Source organism: Heterodontus francisci, chromosome 3 (assembly GCF_036365525.1).
Source record: "Heterodontus francisci isolate sHetFra1 chromosome 3, sHetFra1.hap1, whole genome shotgun sequence".
Lineage (NCBI taxonomy): Eukaryota > Metazoa > Chordata > Chondrichthyes > Heterodontiformes > Heterodontidae > Heterodontus > Heterodontus francisci.
Window position 1 is genome coordinate 148,941,346 of NC_090373.1, and position 14,796 is coordinate 148,956,141.

At 42.6% G+C, this 14,796-nt stretch overlaps 1 protein-coding gene across 1 annotated transcript in view; it reads left to right on the plus strand.

The window, feature by feature from the left end:
* Window positions 1-14,796, plus strand: part of cep162 (centrosomal protein 162) — a 196,931-nt gene that overhangs the window by 49,323 nt on the left and 132,812 nt on the right. Inside the window, exons 8-10 of the mRNA XM_068026864.1 lie at window positions 301-328; window positions 8,183-8,320; window positions 12,452-12,637. Coding sequence (XP_067882965.1) covers window positions 301-328; window positions 8,183-8,320; window positions 12,452-12,637 — 352 coding nt within the window. The remainder of the gene's footprint in view (window positions 1-300; window positions 329-8,182; window positions 8,321-12,451; window positions 12,638-14,796) is intronic.

The window sequence follows — 14,796 nt, forward strand, 5'->3', positions numbered from 1 at the left end:
ATATAAATATTTTGTTGATGAATTTGGATTTTCAAGTTACTAATTCCACCCCACTATTGATTCTCGTCCTCTACTCTCCCATCCACGCATCATTATATATCTCTTCATCACGCGCGACTCTTTAGAATCAGAGTAGACATCCTTCGTATCTTCTACATTTCTCTAAGCTCACTAGCAGAAAATGTATCAGGAGTCTTTTGAAAGCTAGGCCAGGAATTAAAGTCTTCAACATTAAAAGTATTTTAAAAGATTAAATATTGTTTGGAATAATCAAATTTATATGCTGTGCTTTTATTTTAGGAAGCCAAGCCTGGAATGCTAGCAAAAGGTAGGTGATATCTCTCTTCATAACATGTTTGAAGAATCATTTCGGTCTGAGAGCTGTTTCAGTTCTTAAGAAAGTTGTCTTTTTTTAGTATTTACTGATGTAAGGATCCATTTTCAAACACAGGCCAAATGTTTCATAAATGTACAAAATAAGTTTGCCTAACTTGTAGAAAATTTCAAATTCTTTGAATCATAGCAGTTTTCACAGGCCAAAGAAATTTGCCCAATTTTAATTAGTTCTGGGAAATTGCATGTTATTTTTGTTCTATAGTCATAGAGTCGTACAGCATAGAAACAGGCCCTTCGGCCCACAGCGTCCATGACGACCATAATGCCTATCTATACTAATCCCACCTGCCTGCATTAATTCCATATCCCTCTATGCCTTGCTCATTCAAGTACCTGTCCAGATGCCTCTTAAATGTTGCTATTGTTCCTGCCTCCACCACCACCTCTGGCAGCTCATTCCTGATACCCACTGTTCTTTGTGTGAAAAATTTCCCCCTTTGATCCCCTTTAAACCTCCTCCCTCTCACCTTAAATCTATGCCCTCTAGTTTTAGTCACCCCTACCATGGGAAACAAACTCTGGCTATCTACCCTATCCATGCCTCTCATAATTTTATATACCTCTATCATGTCTCCTCTCAGCCTTCTTCGCTCCAGGGAAAACAGACCCAACCTATCCAATCTTTTTTTATAACTCAAGCCCTCCAAACCAGGCAACATCCTTGTGAATCTTGTCTGCACCCTCTCTAGCTTAATCACATCTTTCCTGTAGTGCGGCGATCAGAACTGCACACAGTGCTCCAAATGCGGCCTAACCAACGTTATGTACAACTGTAACATGACGTCCCAACTCTTGTACTCAATCCCTCAGCCGATGAAGGCAAGCATGCCATACGCCTTCTTCACCACCCTGTCTACCTGTGTTGCCACTTTCAGGGAACTATGTACTTGCACCCCAAGGTGTCTCTGCTCAACAACACTCCCCAGGGCCCTGCCATTCACTGTATATATCCTGCCCTGGTTTAACTTCCCAAAATGCATCACTTCGCACTTGTCTGCATTAAATTCCATTTGCCAATCCCTTGCCCCCTTTCCCAGTTGATCTATATCCTGCTGTAATCTTAGACAACCTTCTTCACTGTCCACTATACCACCAATTTTGGTGTCATCTGCAAACTTACTAATCATACCCCTTACATTCACGTCCAAGTCATTAATATATATGACAAACAACAGAGGGCCCAGCACCGATCCCTGCGGCACACCACTGGTCACCGGCCTCCAATCTGAAAAACAACCCTCCGTTACCACCCTCTGCCTCCGATCACCAAGCCAATTTTGTATTCAATTGGCTAGCACACCCTGGATCCCATGTGTTCAAACCTTCTGGACCAGCCTACCATGCGGAACCTTGTCAAAGGCCTTGCTAAAGTCCATATAGACAACGTCCATCGCCCTGCCCTCGTCAATCCTCTTGGTCACCTCCTTGAAAAACTCAATCAAATTCGTGAGACATGATTTCCCAAGCACAAAGCCATGCTGACTATCCCTAATCAGACCATGCCTTTCCAAATGCATATAAATCCTGTCTCTCAGAACCCCTTCCAATAACTTTCCCACCACTGATGGAAGGCTCACCGGCCTGTAGTTCCCTGGCTTATCCCTGCTGCCCTCCTTAAATAAAGGCACAACATTAGCTATCCTCCAGTCTTCCGGTACGTCACTTGATCTCAAAGTAGGTTAAAGGGTCGGCACAACATCGTCGGCCGAAGGGCCTGTACTGTTCTATGTTCTCACCCCTGGCTAACGATGATACAAAAATCTCTGCCAGAGCCCCAGCAATCTCCTCCCTTGCTTCCCATAGCATCCTAGGATACAACTGGTCAGGCCCTGGGGATTTATCCACCTTAATGCGCTTCAAAACCTCCAACACCTCCTCCTTTGTAATGTTGATATGCTCCAGGATATCGCTGTTCCTTCCCTTGAACTCATTAGCTTCCATGACCTTCTCCATGGTAAATACAGACGAGAAGTATTCATTTAAGACCTCGCCCATTTTCCGTGGCTCCACACATAGATTCCCACACTGATCCGTCAGGGGACCTACTGTCTCCCTCGCTACCCTTTTACTCTTAATATACTTATAGAATCTTTTAGGATCCTCCTTTATCTTACCTGCCAGGGAAACCTCATGGCCCCTTTTCGCCCTCCTAATTTCCTTAAGTGTAGTCCTACATCCTCTATACTCCTCGAGGGACTCGCTCAATCCCAGCTGCCTGTACCTGACATATGCCTCCTTTTTTGTCCTGGCCAGACCCTTAATATCCCTCGTCAACCAAGGTTCCCTAAACTTGCTAGCCTTGCCCTTCCATCTAACAGGAACATGCCGGCCCTGAACTCTTCCTATCTCGCTTTTAAAAGCCTCCCACTTGCCAGATACCCCTTTACCTGTAAATAGCCTCTCCCATTCAACTTTTGAGAGTTCCTGTCTGATGCCATCGAAATTGGCCTTCCCCCAATTTAGGACTTCAACCTAAGGACCAGTCCTATCCGTTTCCATAACTATCTTGAAGCTAATAGAGTTATGGTCACTGGTCCCAAAGTGCTCCCCCACTGACCACCTGCTCAGCCTCATTTCCTAAGAGGTCAAGTGTAGCCCCTTCTCTAGTAGGGCCATCCACATACTGCTTCAGAAAACTATCCTGGACACACTTAACAAATTCTTCCCCATCTGATCCCTTAGCACTAAGGCAGTCCCAGTCAATATTAGGGAAGTTAAAATCACCTGCTACTGCAACCCTATAATTCCTACACCTATCTGTGATTTCCCTACATATATGCTCCTCCAATTTCCTCTGACTATTGGAGGCACTATTGTATAATCCCATCAAAGTGATCACCCCTTTCTTATTTCTGTTCATATGGCCTCGCTGGACGTTCCCTCCAGGATATCCTCTCTAAATACTGCCGTGATGTCCTCCCTAATCAATAGTGCAACTCCCCCCTCCTCTTACCTCCACCTCTGTCACGCAGGAAGCATCGGTACCCCGGAACTTTGAGCTGCCAGTCCTGCCCATCCCTCAACCACGTTTCCGTAATAGCTATAATATCACAATCCCATGTACCGATACGTGCTCTGAGTTCATCTGTCTTACCTGTAAGGCTTCTTGCATTAAAGTAAATGCAGTTTAGCCTACCAGACCTTCCACGCTACCTGTCCTGCCCCTGCCTGACCTGCCTACTGGATTTGCTTGCTTTATCCTCTACATTTGCCTCAACTATCTCATCGGAGAGACTACTATTTTGGGTACCACCCCCCACTAGACTAGTTTAAACCCTCCCGAGTAGTACTCTCAAACCTCCCCACAAGGACATTGGTCCCCTTCTAGTTCAGATGCAACCCATCCCTCTTGTACAGGTCACCTCTGCACCAGAAGAGATCCCAATGATCCAAGTAGCTGAAGCCCTCCCGCCTTCACCAGCTCTTCAGCCACACATTCATTTGCCTAATCCTCCTATTCCTACCCTCGCTAGCACATGTCCTGGTGTCATTGTTTTGTGCTTGCACCTGGTTCCCACCCTTTGCAAAGCCCATCCTGTGTTAAGGCTCAGGTTTTGCATGTATTTCAATTCTTTATGATCTGCGACTCCTGAGGACAACTTCTTTCAAAGCTCTTCCCATAAAACAATGATAACTCCAGGAGGGTATATGTAGAAGGAATTGTGGTGTGATGGTTGCTATCATTCGAAGAATGATGGAGCAATCACATGTAGGTAATCTTGTGTTTTTTGCCATTTGAATAGCCATCACGTATCAAAGAAGGGTCCTAGCTGGGATAAAGGAGCGTTTAGCCCATTGAGCTTGCTTTTTCATTTTTTTTTTTTGTCTGGGTGCAACGTTTTAAATCTCAATTCCCTGCCTTTTCTCCTTATCCCTTAATACTTCTCAAGTAAGAATTTATCTCCTTTCAAATACCCAAGTTGACTTTGCATCTGTGGCTTTGCAGGCAGTGTGTCCCACATTGTCAGAACTCCTTATGTGGAGAAGGTTTATTCTTTGATTTGCTTGCAGCTCAAATTCTAAGATTGCCACCTTATTGTGATGTTACAGTTTACTCCAACAGAACATGAGAAAGACCAAAGCTGTCATTTCCAGGTGCCACAATTGCCTCCATTCCCTTGCCAATAATTCCATCCCATCCAGCAGCTCACTCAAGCTGAACCAGATGACAAAGCCATGGTGTGCTATTCAACCTCACATCCTATTCATCAGTGGACCGCCTATTTCCACATGCGCAACATTGATCATCTCTACCTAATACTTCAGTCTCTCTGCTGCCAAAATCTTTCTCAATGCTTTGTCAGCTCGAGACTTGGTTATTCCAATTTTTTGGCGGCCTCCTATCCTCCACAAACCCAAATTTTTCTGAAAAGCAGCTACCTGTATCCTGCCCGCTTATCCATCACTCCTGTCTTTGCTGACCCGCACTGCATCCCTGAATTTTAGACTTTTTGCCCTTGTATCCCTTTATGAACTTGCCCCACCTTTTCTTTGAACATTCATTCAGTCTTAAATTGCAACCCCACTATCAATGGCCGATTTATGCTTCTCCCTTGCCACAGATTTGCTTGTGCCTTCAGCCGTCTCAGCCTTAATCTCTGGAATTTCCACTTGAAACCCTCCACCTCTCCCCTTTTCTCTCAACCTTTAGCGATTTTCTAAAAACCCAGTTTTCTGACCAAGATTTCAGTCACCCCTCCTAATCTTTACCTCTATGAATTGGCATCCGTTTCTCTATATCCATTTGTGAAGTGCATTAGGATATTTTTATATTAATGACGATGTACATTGTTCCCCTGCAAGAGGCAATATTAATTTCATCTTTACCTAGATAATTATGTTTTCTTTGCAGCATTTTTATTCAGATATTTTCCACACCCAATAGCGGAAGTTACCTAACGGCAGAATGATTCCACAGGTGGACTCGAACTAATTCAGAGGTTCTGTCTAAATTGACCTTTTCATTTGCTTCCAGCAGAGGGAGACAGATAAGGAGTAAAAAGTAAAATACATCAAGGCAGCATTGGACACTACATTGATGTAAAGTAGGATATGCGACAACCAATTTGTGCACAACATACTCCCACAAACAGCAATGAAATAAATTACAAGTAGGTTGGAGCGATATTAAACAAACAAGGACTTGTGAATAACTAAGGTGGCCTTAGAAAAATGCAAAAATGAGAGGGATGGAAACTCAGAAAAACTCGGAATCTGGGATGAAATGTAAACAAAAGATGCTGGCAAAGTTCTTAACATCGACCAGCTCCAAAAAGAGAGAGAACAGACCAGCAGAGAGGCTTGCCAACAAATAAAATAAAGCCTAGGGATTTTGAAGGTTGATCAATCAGTACTACTGATAAGCAACAGGTCCTGAGCTCGTGACCCCATCTGCTCTGAGAATTAGGCAGAAAGAATCTTGATACTGTAGATTGACATCTGTTTGAGACCCCAAGTTCTTCCCCAAGGCAACATGAGCTCCTAACTAGAATAACCCAGTATCATGGAGTTTGGCTAAAAGTTTCATAAAACTTTCACTTTGTCTTAAGGCCACAATTACACGCTGCCAGCTGTGACTGGGCAAACCAACGCAATTGCGAAACAATTTGAACAATTCTAATGTTCATGTGCAACAACTAGAATGGGTGATTAAACCTCTTGTTCAATCGTCTTCATTCTGTGGCAAAGTATGAGTATTCTGTGTCACTGACCTACATTGGCTCCCAGTCAAGCAACGCATTGATTTTAAAATTCTCATCCTTGTTTTCAAATCCCTTCTTGGCCTTGTCCCTCTGTAATCTCCTCCAGCCCTACAATCCTGTGAGAGATCTGGGGTCCTGTAATTCTGGCATCCTGAGCATTCCCAATTTTAATTGCTCCACCATAGATGACTGTGCTTTCAGCTAGGCTCTAAGTTCTGGAAGACCCTCCCTCAACCCCTCTCTGCTTCTCAGTCTTAAAATACTCAAAACCTACCTCTTTGGCCAAGCTTTTGGCCATCAGCGCTAATAATGCCTTACATGGCTCGGTGTCTAATTTTGCTTTATTAACACTCCTGTGAAGTGCCTTGGAATGTTTTATTACGTTAAAGGCACTACATAAATGTACGTTGTTATCCCTTGTAATCTGTTTGAATAGAAACCAGCACTGTCTTCCAATTATTGTTTGATATTGGCAATTCTCTCTCCTCAATTTCTGAGCAATGCATTCTTATTTAGTTTTTTAAAAATTCATTCTTGGGATGTGGGTGTTGCTGGAAAGGCCAGCATTGGCTGTCCACTCCTAATTGTCCTTGAGAAGATGGTGGTGAGCCATCTTCATGAACTGCTGCAGTACATGTTATGTAAGTACACCCACAGTGCTGTTAGGAAGGAAATTCCAGGTTTTTGACCCAGCAACAGCGAAGGAACAGCGATATATTTCCAAGTCCGAATGGTGTGTGACTTGGAGGGGAACTTTCAGGTGGTGATCCCATTTGTCTTCTGCCCTTGGCTTCTAGATGGTAGAAATCGTGGATTTAGACGTGATGTCAAAAAAGCCGTGGTGAGTTGCTGCAGTGCATCTTGTAATTGGTGCACACTGCTGCTGTCTCTGCCAGTGATGGAGGGAGTTAATGTTTAAGGTGATGGATACAGTCAAGCAGGCTGCTTTATCTTGGATGATGTTGAGCTTCTTGAGTGTTGTTGGACCTGCATTTATCCTGACAAGTGGAGAGTGTTCCATCACACTCCTGACTTGTGCCCTGTAGATTATGGACAGGCTCTGGGGAGCCAGGAGGTGAGTCACTCGCCGCACAATTCACAGCTTCTGACTTGCTCTTGTAGCCGCAGTAATTATATGGCTAGCCCAATTCCATTTCCAGTCAAATGGTAACCCCCCAGAATGTTGATAGTGGGGGATTCAGCGATTGTAATGCCATTGAATGTCATGGGGACATGGTTAGATTCTCTCTTGTTGGAGATGGTCATTGCCTGCCACTTGTGTGGCACAAAGGTTACTTGCTACTTATCAACCCAAGCTTGAATGTTGTCCAAGTCTTACTGCGTGTGGGCACAGACCACTTCAGTATCTGAGGAGTTGCAAATGATACTGAACACAGTGCAATCATCAGTGAGATCCTCACTTCTGACCTTATAATGGAGGGAGGGTAGTTGATGAAGAATCTGAAGATGGTTGGGCCTGGGACTTTACCCTGACGAACTCTTGCAGTGATGTCCAGGGACTGAGCTGATTGGCCTCCTACAACCACAGCCATCTTCCTTTGTGTTAGGTACATCTCCATCCAATGGAGAGTTTTCCCCCTGATTCCTATTGACTTTAATTTTGCTTGGGTTCCTTGATGCCACACTTGGTCAAATGCTGCCTTGATGTCAAGGGCAATCACTCTCACCTCCCCTACCTACTGATTGATTATCTACTGATTAACCAGAGCATGACTAGGGGAAAGATCTTGTAGCACCCTACTGCAAGATTCTTGGGATATAAGGAAGCGTCTCTCTTTGGCAGGCTACATTACTTATCCAGCCTGAGCATGACTTTACCACAACAGTGCATCGGAGGTATGTTGTTCCAAAGACATTACTTTTTCATACCGGAGTTTGGGTTGCTGTTTGAAGCCAGATTTTATATGTGTATTTTATTGGCAAGCAAAGATTGCATTTGGAAATCTTTCACTAAATGTACAAAAGTACTGTAGAATTAATATTATTTGAAATTGCTTAGTTTTTTTTAAAGAACCACTTTCTCTTTAGTCAGAGCTATAAATATCTGTTCTTATAATTTGTAGTCGTACTGCTAGATTCACTAGATTCACCTCTGGATACACAAAAGTTATTGCAATCTGTAGATGACAGATCTATGAACAAACATACAACGGATGAAAAACATGGACAGCAAGGCCAAGCATCTCAAATGTATGCCACTAGTAAGTAATAAATGATAATGATCTGCTCGACTGTCTACACAGTAAAGAAAATTATGTACTAACCTATTATTAACTGCCACAAAAATAAGAAAATTTTGCTTAACTTTACACATATGTACCTATTGATGTCCTTTTGTATATGCTTTCTAGCAAAGAATATCAGATTGTATACATGAGAAAAGACTATGTCTAATATATAACATATCTTAGAAATAACAGTTCATTGTGTATTGTTTTGCAAGCCGACCTAACTCAGTGAAGTTGAAACCAGCTCCCACTGCTGTCCTTGTAGTCAACTAACTCAACATCGACAAAGAGCAGGAATTTCTGCTCAGGTGCACTGTTTTCTTCCATGCAATGGGTCCAAACTTGGCCAAACCAGTGCAGAAGATTCAGGAATTTTAAGTGCAAATTATTTTCAGCACAAATCAAGTTTCCACAATCTTTTGCACTAATTTAAAAAAAAAAATCACCCTAGAAGCTGACACCACTTACAAAACTGGCCAAGCACCAGATCGAATTAATCACCATTGTGAGTTCCTTCTAATTGTGCCCTTTTGCGGACCTTCAAGGAGGCTGTTAAAATTATTTTTTTTTAGGTTCAGGGACACTAGTAGACAAGTTTTAAAAGCTTTTACATTTTTGATATTACTATGGAACTAACTACTGTACGCCAATGTAACTACTAAATCCTTCTGTATTTTTTAAAGTCATTTTCAGTTATTTAAAATTGGGTTACTCACGTGGTGGACTGGTCACTGATTAAAAATGCTTATTTTTTGTGATAAACCCATTTTTTGCTGTATTAATAAAGCTGCGCCAGGGTCCCACTCTTAAATATATCCAGGAATATTTTTTAATGCAGATGTTTTTTTTAAAAAAAAGATTACATTCTAAATTGTTGCTTGATTGCGATTGTTCATGGCAGATTTTATGTTCAATATGCAAATGAGTTTGAATGCAGACTTGATTTTTAAAAAAACTTCTCAAAACTAGCCTTATTTGTGCTCAGGTCGCCGATTGCACCCAAAACAGAAGCTCTTGGACAGAGTCAAATCTGGGGCCTTCCTGACCAGTGTAGGCTTGTATCTACTAAAGTATTGGGAAGTTTAGGCAAATTACTTTACTGGAAGATTGCAGGAAAAAAAAACGTTGATTATTTTTGCTGAGTGCTGTTAAGGCAGGTGTTGCATATTTATAAACCAGACAATTCTGCAACCCTGGCGTTTGAGCATTACAACTTGGGTTTGTAATCCAGGTGCAATCAATGTTTCAAAGAGTCTTTTTCTGTATTTTCATAGAATAACAAATCTGTTATTAAAATCAATCAAAACACAAAAAATTTATGAATAGAAGATAATCAAGGGTGCCATTTAAAGTATTTACATATTAATGCTTCCCTAGTTCCTCCTGTTTGTGGATTACTGTGTATTAAACAGATTACATTTCCTTTAAATCATCTGGTTTTAACTCTGAAGGTACCATAAGGAGTGTACTATTTTATGTCAGACCAACAAAAAATAATACACCATGGATGCAACACTGCATTTTGTCATAGCATATTCATGTACGCATGTTGAATTTGCAATTTGTCGCATCCGTTGTAAGGAAGTATTCAAAAGCCAAGTATTTTCTCAGACAGAGGAGAAATACTTATTCAAGTTGAGTTTGCTAAATGATCAGAGAAATCGCAAATAAGATGTTTGAACAGTCGTCTCTTTCATAAAGTGGCACATCAGCTTCTTTTATTATATAACCTGTCAATGGTTGATTAATGGAATTAATCCATACAGAAGGTCATAACTGGAAAAATTACTTAAGTGTAAAAGCTTACATATTATAAAGAATTCAGTTAGTTAGATAGGATGGGGGAGACAGTGGCATAGTGGTAATGTTACTGAGCTGGTAATCCAGAGGCCCAGGCTAATGACCTGGGGACATGGGTTCAAATCCCACCATGGCAGCTGGTGGAATTTTAAATTCAGTTAATTAATAAATTCAATTAATGATTTCAAAAAATCTGGAATTGAAAGCTAGTCTTAGTTTCATGGCACCATTACCGATTGATGTAAAGACCCACCAGGTTCACAGAATCACAGAATAATACAGCGCAGAAGAGGCCCTTCGGCCCATCGAGTCTGCACCGATGTATTAAAGACACCTGACCTGTCTACCTAATCCCATTTGCCAGCACTTGGCCCAGAGCCTTGAATGTTATGACGTGCCAAGTGCTCATCCAGGTACTTTTGAAAGGATGTGAGGCAACCCGCCTCTACCGCCCTCCCAGGCAGTGCATTCCAGACAGTCACCACCCTCTGGGTGAGAAAAGTTCTTCTTCAAATCCCCCTTAAACCTCCTGCCCCTCACCTTAAACTTGTGTCACCTAGTAACTGACCCTTCAACTAAGGGGAACAGCTGCTCCCTATCCACCCTGTCCATGCCCCTCATAATCTTGTACACCTCGACCAGGTCACCCCTCAGTCTTCTCTACTCCAGCGAAAACAACCCAAGCCTATCCAACCTCTCTTCTTAGCTTAAATGTTCCATCCCAGGCACCATCCTGGTGAATTGCCTCTGCACCCCCTCCAGTGCAATCACATCCTTCCTATAATGTGGCGACCAGAATTGCACACAGTACTCCAGCTGTGGCCTTACCAAAGTTCTGTACAACTCCAACATGACCTCCCTGCTTTTTAAATTATGCCTCGATTGATAAAGGCAAGTGTCCCATATGCCTTTTTCACCACCCTATTAACCTGCCCTTCTGCCTTCAGGGATCTATGGACAAACACGCCAAGGTCCCTTTGTTCCTCGGAACTTCCCAGTGTCAGGCCATTCATTGAATACTTCCGTATCACATTACTCTTTGCAAAGTGTATCACCTCACACTTTTCAGGGTTAAATTCCATCTGCCACTTTTCTGCCCATTTGACCATCCCTTCTATATCTTCCTGTAACCCAAGACACTCCAGCTCACTGTTAACCACTCGGCCAATCTTTGTGTCATCCGCGAACTTACTGATCCTACCCCCCACATAGTCACCTATGTCGTTTATATAAATGACAAACAATAGGGGACCCAACACAGATCCTTGTGGTACGCCACTGGACACTGGCTTCCAGTCACTAAAACAGCCGTCTGTCGTCACTCTCTGTCTCCTACAGCTAAGCAAATTTTGAATCCACCTTATCAAGTTACCCTGTATCCCATGTGCATTTGCTTTCTTGATTAGTCTCCCATGATGTAAACTACATCAACTGCACTACTCTCATCTACACACCTGGTCACATGCTCAAAAAATTCAATCAAATTTGTTAGGCATGACCTCCCTCTGACAAAGTCATGCTGACTATTCCTAATCAAATTTTGCCTCTCCAAGTGGAGATAGATTCTCTCCTTCAGAATTTTCTCCAATAGTTTCCCTACCACTGACGTGAGACTCACTGGTCTATAGTTCCCTGGCTTATCTCGACAACCTTTCTTTAAATAGTGGGACTACATTAGCTGTTCTCCAGTCCTCCGGCACCTCCCCGGTGGCCAGAGAGGAATTAAAAATTTGGGTCAGAGCCCCTGCAATCTCTACCCTCGCCTCCCACAGCATCCTGGGACACAAATCGTCCGGACCTGGAGATTTGTCCACTTTTAAGCCTGCCAAAACCTGTAGTACCTTGTCACTCCCTATGACAATTTGCTCAAGAACCTCAGTCTCTCTCTCTGAGTTCCATATCTACATCCTCATTCTCTTGGGTGAAGACAGATGTGAAGTATTCATTCAACACCCTACCAATGTCCTCTGGCTCCACCTAATGTCCTTTTTAATAATTAATGCCGTACTTACCTGGTCTGGCCTACATATGACTCTAGACCCACAGCAATGTGTTTGACTCTTTAAATGTCCTCCTGAAGTGGCCCAACAAGTTGTCCAGGGCAATTAGGGATGGGCAGCTAATGCTGGCCTTGCCAGTGACGCCCACGTCCCGTGAAAGAATAAAAAAAGATAAAACTTGCTGTTATCAAATAAGCTATTAAGTAGAGTAACCAAAATGCCATTATCTTTTGAAGTCAATATAAACATTATTGCATCAGATTTGGAAAGGTTTTGCAATAACTTTTTTTTTTGTTCTCTTCAGGTATTTCCTATGGGCAAACTAATAGCGATATTGAGGCCTTGCATCAAGCATATCGTAACATTGATCAGTCTCTGGAAGGCACAGATGGAGGGCAAGGTACATTAAATGGAAAAAGCACCAATTTTGTTGAAGGTCTTCAGAGCCCTGTTAAGGACTCAGCAAGGAACGTTTCTACTGCAGAATCTGGTAAGCACAAAATTGAGTTGAAATTTGAGTTTTTCCGCATTCTTCTGTGAGATTACAAGTGCAAATTGAGTTAATTCATAAGTGGTAAATGTAATCATATAATCACATAGATAAAATGCTGTTGGATTCTTTCTTTCAGTGATTATCCCCATGAATGTAGGAAGGATTTTTCCCAGCATTTAACAGAGCCTAAAGTTTTGAAACCAGAAAGTTATAAGAGCATTCGAATCTGACAACCATATATTTTGCAATTCAAACCTTTTATTGTGTTTGAGCAAGTCTTTGACACACACAATACCTCTAAGTAGTAGACATACAGAGAAATACTTGCAATTACCCTGCTTTTGTTTTGGGTACAGATGCAACCTTCATGGATCCTTTCCTTTCGCTCCTGACTCTCTACAAATTGTGATGGAAAGCTCAAATTCTTTGGAGCTCTCTAGTCATGCACATTGTCCTTGCTGATTGACTTGACAAGTGTTATTGTGAACAAGACCCCCCCCCCCCCCCCCCCCCCGAAAATGCTAGAGATCCTGCAAAACACCAGTTGCCAATTTGTTTGCAATCTAAGTTGTAACTAAACGTCTTGTGCTTGTTGTCTTGTCTCCTTATCTCAAGACTCTCTTGGCTATCTCATTTCACAATGTGGTGATAAAAATAAGTCATAAATCACATATCCTGCACTTCAGAAGCTAACCAGCACAGTCAACTAAATTGTACCCTGATACATTAAATCTTAAAACAGCCTGAGATTGAACAATTTGAACCATTTTATTATTTATAGCTGCACTACAAATTCGCAAGCCATCGGGAAAATGCTGGATTCTATTATTAAGGAGGTCTTAACAATGCTGTAAAAATCATAGTATGATCAGACAAAGTCAGCATGGTTTTATGAAAAGGAAATTGTAATGTGCTGACAAATCTATTAGCATTTTCTGAGGATGTGACTAGTATGGTAGACTTGAATTTCCAAAAGGCATTCAATACACAAGATAAGGGCTCATAGAGTTGGGGCGCGAGGGGGGGGTAATATATTAACATGGATAGAGGATTGGTTAACGGGCAGGAAGCAAAGAGTGGGGATAGATGGAGCATTTTCAAGTTGGCAGGCTGTAACTAGTGGAATGCCGCAAGGATCAGTGCTGGGGCCTCAGCTATTTACAATCTATATTAATGACTTCGACGGAGAGTAATGTTTTGCTCATGCTATGAAGCTAGGTGGGAATATAAGTTGTGAGGAGGACACAAAGGCTGCAGAGAGGTATAGACAGGCTATGTGAGTGGGCAAAAAGGTTGCAGATGGAATATAATGTGGGGAAGTGTAAAATTATTCTCTTTCGTTGTACGGATAGAAATGCCGAATAATTCTAAAAGGTATGAAACTTGTAAATGTTGATGTTCAGAGGGACTTTGTGTATTTGTACAAGGAACACAGAGGGTTGGGTTTTGTTGAGCTCCCGACATCAGGCCCGTGGTGGGGGGGACGGGTGCGGGATGGGCCGGAAGATCGTACTGGCATTTGCTGCCACGGAGCCCGACGCCAGGATTGCCAGGCCCGATTATCCCTGTGGCGGCATGGTTCCATGGCGGACCCCCTGCCGTTCGGCGACGGGACCCCACTTTAAATATTTAAATAAAGGAGATGACTGAATTAACATACCTTTTAACTGCGATCTTGTGTGTAGCGGCTGGGACTCGCACCTTCACTTTCCCGTCCAGAGAAAGCTGGTGCCATCGAAGTGGGGAAGCGGGGTGCTCTGCATTTGTAGTGAAGTTGTTGGGTAGGGAGGGTTCAGTTCTGCATTGTTCTTGTAGTTTGTGGGGGGGGGATGAGTGGGGTTGGAACTCTACATTTAGGCCAGTCAGTTAGGCATCTACCCGGCAATGTGCAAAGTTGCCCAGGTATGTCCTATACACAAAAAAGTCCAACCCGGCCAATTACCGCCCCATCAGTCTACTCTCAATCATCAGTAAAGTGATGGAAGGTGTCGTCAACAGTGCTATCAAGCGGAACTTGCTTAACAATAACCTGCTCGGTGACGCTCAGTTTGGGTTCTGCAAGGGCCACTCCACTCCAGACCTCATTACAGCTTTGGTTCACACATGGACAAAAGAGCTGAACTCAAGAGGTGAAGTGAGAGTGACATCAAGGCAGC